This window comes from Suricata suricatta, chromosome 13 (assembly GCF_006229205.1).
Source record: "Suricata suricatta isolate VVHF042 chromosome 13, meerkat_22Aug2017_6uvM2_HiC, whole genome shotgun sequence".
NCBI classification, from domain to species: domain Eukaryota; kingdom Metazoa; phylum Chordata; class Mammalia; order Carnivora; family Herpestidae; genus Suricata; species Suricata suricatta.
Genome location: NC_043712.1, coordinates 5,232,511 through 5,239,225, shown reverse-complemented (window position 1 = coordinate 5,239,225; position 6,715 = coordinate 5,232,511). Strand labels below are relative to the sequence as shown.

The 6,715-nt window shown below is 53.4% G+C and overlaps 1 protein-coding gene across 1 annotated transcript in view; it reads left to right on the top strand.

Annotated features, from left to right (window-relative positions):
- The window catches only part of HMCN2 (hemicentin 2), a gene marked incomplete at its 5' end in the record, with an annotated part of 136,452 nt that extends 135,874 nt beyond the window's left edge, over nucleotides 1-578 (top strand). The window contains one exon of the mRNA XM_029921060.1: nucleotides 7-578. Coding sequence (XP_029776920.1) covers nucleotides 7-139 — 133 coding nt within the window. The remainder of the gene's footprint in view (nucleotides 1-6) is intronic.
- Between the last annotated feature and the right edge of the window lie 6,137 nt (nucleotides 579-6,715).

Below are 6,715 nucleotides of genomic sequence, written 5' to 3'. Positions count from 1 at the left end.
GCGCAGCGGCCACGGCGCTGTCTACACCCGCCGCGCGCTCACCCGCGCCGGCCTCTACCGGCTCACCGTGCGCGCCGCCGCGCCGCGCCACCAGAGCCTCTTCGTGCTGCTCATCGCCGTGTCCCCCTATCCCTACTGAGGGGCGTGGTCACTGGCCGCGGCTTTGGGGCCAGTGACCTCCGGGGATGGGGCCGGGGAAGAGCCGGCCCAGTCCCCACCGCCAGGGTGACCCTTGCCCTCACCACCTGCTGTGGCAAGCGGACCCCTCACCCTTGTGCGTCATTGAGCCCTTCGGCAAACAAGACCCTGCGTGCAACCTTGAGCCGAGGACATCAAGGACCCGATCGCCCCCTACCCGCCTCCGAGGTGGAGCTCAGCAGTCCTCAGGTGGTGAAGCCTGCTGTGGGACCAACCCAATCTCCAGGGACCTGGGCCCGTACAGTACAGGGCACACCAGGAGGCCTCGGGGGAGGGACAGGCCCCTAGAGGGCGGCAGCAATCACCCTCTGCCCACAGCACGGTCATCCTGAACCCCGTGTGTGTACGTTTAATAGAAAAACTTTCCTATTTCTAACCAACTCCGTGTCTTTGTCCAGTGATTTGGCTTTGGTAACAGTGAGCTTTGGCTGGAAGGGAGGCCGCCCACTACCCTTCTGGTCCAACAGCCCCTGGGCCTCAGGCAAGAAGGTGCTCCTTGGTGGAAGCCCCCCAAGAAGGTGGGGGAGGCTAGAGGCTCCTCGGTTGGGGGGAGGAAGAGGGAGAGGCCATCTGAAAGGTAAACATGTTGGGTCAGGTCCCTGGGGCCCCTGGGCCACGGCAGGGACTTTGGCTTTGATGGAATGAGCTGGGAAGGGGCAGGAGGAGGACATCTGTGCACATAAGGGCACGTCTCCGGGGCTGGGGAAGGTCGGAGTCTCCAGGGCCTCCCCAGGAGCCCAGGGTGCTGCTGCTGCTCCCAGACCCTGGCCCTGCCTCAGCCGCCACCCAGTCGCCAGCCACCCTTGGCCACAGCCTCTGGCAGAAAGAGGCGCGAGGGCACGCGGTTTTGAAGAGGAGAGACCCTTCCTCCCTGGTCCCCTTGCTCAGTGTAACACGTCACCTCCCCCTCTGCGTCCTCTTTCTCTCAGCTGGACGAGGAGGAAAGCTCCAGGAGTTATTTCTCGCTAAGGGGCGAAGGACAATCAGACTCTGTAAGCAGAGACTTCCAGCAATGCTGCATTAAACAGGAAATGGCTGTGTCCATTTCACAGATGGGGAAAAGGAGGCTGGGAGAGGGGGCATGACGCAGCCACTAGCTGGATAGGAGACTGGCTAATGGTTAGACTGGCGACTCCTGATTTCCACCAGACAGCCCCACCTGAATCTCCCGAGGGCATTTCCTCGATCAACGCTATTTTGTTCTCGTTTAAGCCAGGGGTCTGCAAACGTTTCCTGTAAAGGCCGGATAAGCAAATGCCCTTGGCTTTGCCGAGTCTCGTCTCTGCGGAAACCACTGCCCACGCATGAACGAGCGTGGCTGCGTTCCAACAAACTATGACTGGACACTTGCGTTTGAAGTTCATACAATTTTCACATGTCATGAAATACTCTTTTGATTTTTTTTTCCCCCAACCGTTTACGAGTGCAAAAATCCACTCTTAGCTGGCAGGCTTCCCAAAAACTCGTGGGGACTGTCATCAGCCACCCCTGATTGAAGCCACAGAAGTCACCAATGGTGGCATGTCAGGCTGAAGGTCGGGGGGTTGGGGTCCTCCAAGCCTCACACCCACTTGTCCAGCGCCCACCTGTGAGGACCTTCCTCAGGAGAAACGCCCCTCCTTGTGCAACCCTAGGGGCCAGAGGTCGCAACTTGAGCCCTACCATTTGCTGGGGCTGTTAATTTTTTCTGGAGCCCATGAAAAGGTCAGCCCCAGGGTGAGGCACTGCAGAGGTGAGACCTGCAGAGGGGAGGTGCTGACTCCTCTTTCACCCCTGCAGTCTCCTGTCTGCTGCTTCCCAGCCTCCTCCTGGCCTTTCATGCTTGCACACCACCTGTTGGAGGCCCAGGGCCTTATGGACGCGGGTCTTAATTCTCCCAGGAGACCCAGAGGCAAGAAAGAGTGTGCCCATATCAAAGATGGAGGAATGGAGGCTCAGAGAAGGCAAGCCACTAGCCCAGGCTCACACAGCCGGGAGGGAGGGAGAGGAACTCACCCAGGCCCTCTGACCCCAGAGCCCGGGGCACAGGCTCCCCCGATTCCACTCCTCCAAGGAAGGAGGGTGGGGAGGAGAGGGCAGGGCAGGGGCAGGATGAAGAGGGACCACGGCAGTTCAAGACGTCAGGAGTCACTATGGGAGGTCTGTTCAGTCTGGCCTCCCTCTTGCTCAAAGTCCTGCAGCGAGGACTTGGCCTGGAATCTGGGCTGTGACTCCTAGTCCTGTGCTCCCCTGCTCCACCTACCCGTGCCCGTATCCACGGGGACGTCCCAGGGTAGAGGAGAAGCCAGCTTCAAGGGAGTGTTTTCCACTTCTGCTTTTCTAGCTGCTGGCCAGCTCCTGTCACTGGTCCCGTCCAGGCCCCCCCTCCCCGCTGTCCAGTCCCCCGCCGTCCAGCCCCCGTCCAGGGCCCCCAACACCACCTGACCCCCAGGCCGAGGCTGCTCTGACCCCTCAATGGTGGTAAACAGCCCTGCAGGTCACTCATTAAACTCCCTGATGCAGTCTTTCCAAGAACCCAGCAAAGGGACTCTGTGTTCCCTCTGGGCAGGGACTGGCAGCCTGGGGGTCCAGCCCGGAGGACACTCTTGTTTCTGGAGCCAGTGCCCAGGCCTGGGCAGCAGCAAAGTGGCATCTGGTGCCAACCATGGGACGGTTGTGGGGTGAGGAGCTTGCGGTCTCCACCTTCCCTAGCCCCTTTGTGACTCACAGGTGCGGGACCCCTGAGTGGCAGAGGAGAGATGGAAGACAGGAGAGGTCTATGCCTCGGTTAGGCACACAGGCTGTCTCTAGGTTCAGACAGCTGTTCGCAATAGAGCCGACCCTTAGAAACCCCCCTGGGGGCCCCTGGGTGGCTCAGTTGGTCAAGCCTCCGACTTCAGCTCAGGTCATGATCTCGCAGTTCATGGGTTCGAGCCCCACGTCGGGCTCTGTGCAGACAGCTTGGAATCTGGATCCTGCTTCAGATTCTGTGTCTCCCTCCCTTTCTCTGCCCCTCCCCTGCCATGCTCTGTCTCTCTCTCTCTCAAAAATTAAAAAAGCATTTTAAAAACTTATTAAAAACCCTTATCTATAATACCATTATCACATCAAATTAAAAATTCAACAATCATTCCTTGCCATCATTAAAGATCCTGTCAGTGTCTAAGCTTCCAAGTTGTCACAAAGACGGTGTTTCTTTTATGCTTAAAAAAATCAGGGTCCAAATGAGGTCCACATGTTGTGATTGAGGGCGTCCTTTATGTCTCTTTGAACCCTAAGCTCCCCTTTCTGTTTTTCTTTTTCCCCTTAAAGACTTAAAAATCAACTTTATTGAGACATAACTATTCCAGGAATGCAAGAATTGGGTTCAACGCTTGAAAAGCCATCAGTGTAACTTACCACATTTATAGAATAAAGAGAAAATCATAGGATCACCTCAATAGATGCAGAGAAAGCACTTGACAAAACTCAGCCCGTACTCATGATAAAAACTCTCTACACACTAAAAGTGACCTTCTTCACCTGATGAAAAGTGACTACTGAAAATCTACACTATGGGCACCTGGGTGGCTCGGTTGGTTAATTGGCCTCACATCAGGGGGTTCTCTGCTTGGGATTCTCTCTCTCCCTCTCTCTCTGTGCCCCTCCCCAACTCACACTTTCTCTCTCTCTCTCTCAAAATAAATAACCTTAAAAAAAAAAAACCTACACGAACACCATAGTTAACAGTGAAAGACCAAACAAATGCCTTCCCCCAAGATCATGAACAACACAAGGATATTGACCTTGACCATTTTTATTCAGCATTATACTGGGGGTCCTCACCACTGCAATAAGGCGAGAAGAAAAGGCACAGAAATAATGCAGGGAACGTCATCATCTACATAGAAAATCCTAAGTATTTACAAATATCTACTGGGATGAATCAGCGACATGAGCAAGGTGCAGAACATAAGACAAACCTACAAAAACCAGCTCTATTTCTATATAGTAGCAACAAACAACTAGAAAATGAAATTTAGGGGCGCCTGGGTGGCTCAGTCGGTTAAGCCTCTGACTTCGGCTCAGGTCAGATCTCACATTTGTGGGTTTGAGCCCCGCATCAGGCTCTGTGCTGACAGCTAGCTCAGAGCCTGGAGCCTGCTTCCGGTTCTGTGTTTCCTTCTCTCTCTCTGCCCTTCCCCCTCTCATGCTGTCTCTGTATCAAAATAAATAAAACATTAAAAAAAAAGTTTAAAAAAAATAAAAAAAAAAAGAAAATGAAATTTAAATCATGTATAATAGTATCCAAATGCTTCTGATACTTAGAAGTTTAAGGAAAGCTAAGAACTGAACACGGAAACCTACAAAACATTGCTCAGACATCAGAACCAAGATGGACCGCTTGGAACTCCTACTGAAACTGAGGACCTTTGGGGCGCCCAGGGGGCTCAGTCGGTTAAGCGTCCCGCGTCGGCTCAGGTCATGATCTCGCCGTCTGTGGGTTCAAGCCCCGCATCAGGCTCTGTGCTGACAGCTCAGAGCCTGGCGCCGGCTTCAGATTCTGTGTCTCCCTCTCTCTCTGTCCCTCCCCCGCCCACATTCTGTCTCTCTCCGTCTCTCAAAAATGAATGTTAAAAAAAAATAAAAATAAAAGAAGCCATTTTGTGGCACTCAAGGGCATGTATTTCAATACTATCTTACAGATCCACTTTTGGTTTAAAACAGATTGAATCCATCACAAATGAAGAGCATCTCAAGATGTAACCTCCCATGGACTGGCCTGAGAGTCTCCCGCATTGCTTATGTAAATAGCAACTAATACTTTTCTTTTTTTTTTTTAAGTTTAATTTATTTTTGAGAGAGAGAGAGAGAGAGAGAGAGAGAGAGAGCGCGAGCAAGCTGGGGGAGGGGTAGACAGAGAGGGAGACACAGACTCGGAAGCAGGCTCCAGGCTCCGAGCTGTCAGCACAGAGCCCGACACGGGGCTCGAACTCACGAATTGTGAGATGACGCCCTGAGCCAAAATTGGAGGCTTAACTGACTGAGCCCCCCAGAGGCCCCAGCTAGCACTTTTCAATAAACAGTCCACAGTCTCTCTAAGTGCTGGAAACTGTAAGAAGACATAAATTGGGGGGGTATATCAATATTGTTAAAGATACCCACCCCCTCCCCCAGGCGGATACATAGATTTATTGCAATTCCCAGTCAAAATCCCAGCAGGCATTTTATAGAAACTGGCAATCTGTTTCTACTATTTATATGGAAATGCAAAGGGCCAGGAACAGCCACAATTTCAAAACAGAACCAAATTGGAAGATACACCCTATCAGACTTCCAGGCGGACTAGAAAGCCGTAGTAATCAAGACGGTACAGTATTGGCAGAACAATAAGTTAACAGGTCAGTGGCACAGAAGAGGGCGCCCAGAAACCTATTCACACTTATGTGGTCGATTAACTTTGAACAAATGTGCCAACGTAATTCAACGGAGGAAGGGAAGTCCTCAACTACGGTCGCTAAAAGGACTGGGAACTAATACGGGGGAAATGAGCCACCAAAGGGTTTAAGAAGGGTCTGACTTGTTCTGAGTTTTTAAGAACTCTCTGCTCTGTACGGAGAAAGGATTTGTGGGCGGGGAGCAGGGGACTGGAAGGGACTAGCAGAGAAATAGCAAGGAGGCTCTAACAATGGTCTGAGTAAGAGAAGACAGGCCAGCGGGGAGGAGGGGGATGGAAAGGGCAGCTCTGGATGCACGGAGAAGAAATGACTATCTCAGCGCCTCTACTTGGTCAGGCATAGGTGCTGCTGTACTTTTCAGAGACAGCACCCAAGGTCACTTACTTAGGAGGTGTGGAGGGTCCTTCAGGAGCCCTGACCAGGGTGTGGGTGAAAGGTAAAGGCCATGGTGGCTCAGCCCCAGGGCGGAGATCCCCTCCGGCCATGCCCCAGCCCTGGCCCCACCACCCGCTCTGCAGGGTGGGGGCTGGGGCAGGGCGTGGACATCCCCCTGGCACGTGGAGGGGGTGCATGATGAAAGTGGCTCATCCGGGAGCCGGCCAGTCCACCCTGGCCTTGATCTCTGCCTCCCGTCCACCCTGGCGCCCAGTGGGCAGGACCTCATCTAGCAGTTGGGCCCATTTTCTTCTTAGGACAGCTGTGTCACCAGCTCCTGTGCGTCAGAAGGGGACAGTCCCCGGGACCAGAGCCATTTCTGCAGCAGAGAGTAAAGGTCCCCGCAGCCTGTGACCCTGGGGCTGAGACCCTAGGGCAGAGGGTTTGGCCAGCGCTTCAGACCCTGGGGATCTAGTCCTGCCCTGCCACTAACATGCTCTGTGGCCTTGGGAAAGATAAACCCTCTCTCTGTTCTGCAGGTTCCTGTCTGTAAAATGGGCATAACAATCATAGTGGCCTCATATGGGGCAGTCATGAAGATCAAATAAAGGTAAGGAAATGAAACAGTGCTTGGTGATAACCACAAGGGTAGGGTTGAGCCCAGATCCGCCTCCATCCCTCTGCCCCTCCCCCATCTGCCCTAGACTGATGGGGCTTATCCCTCA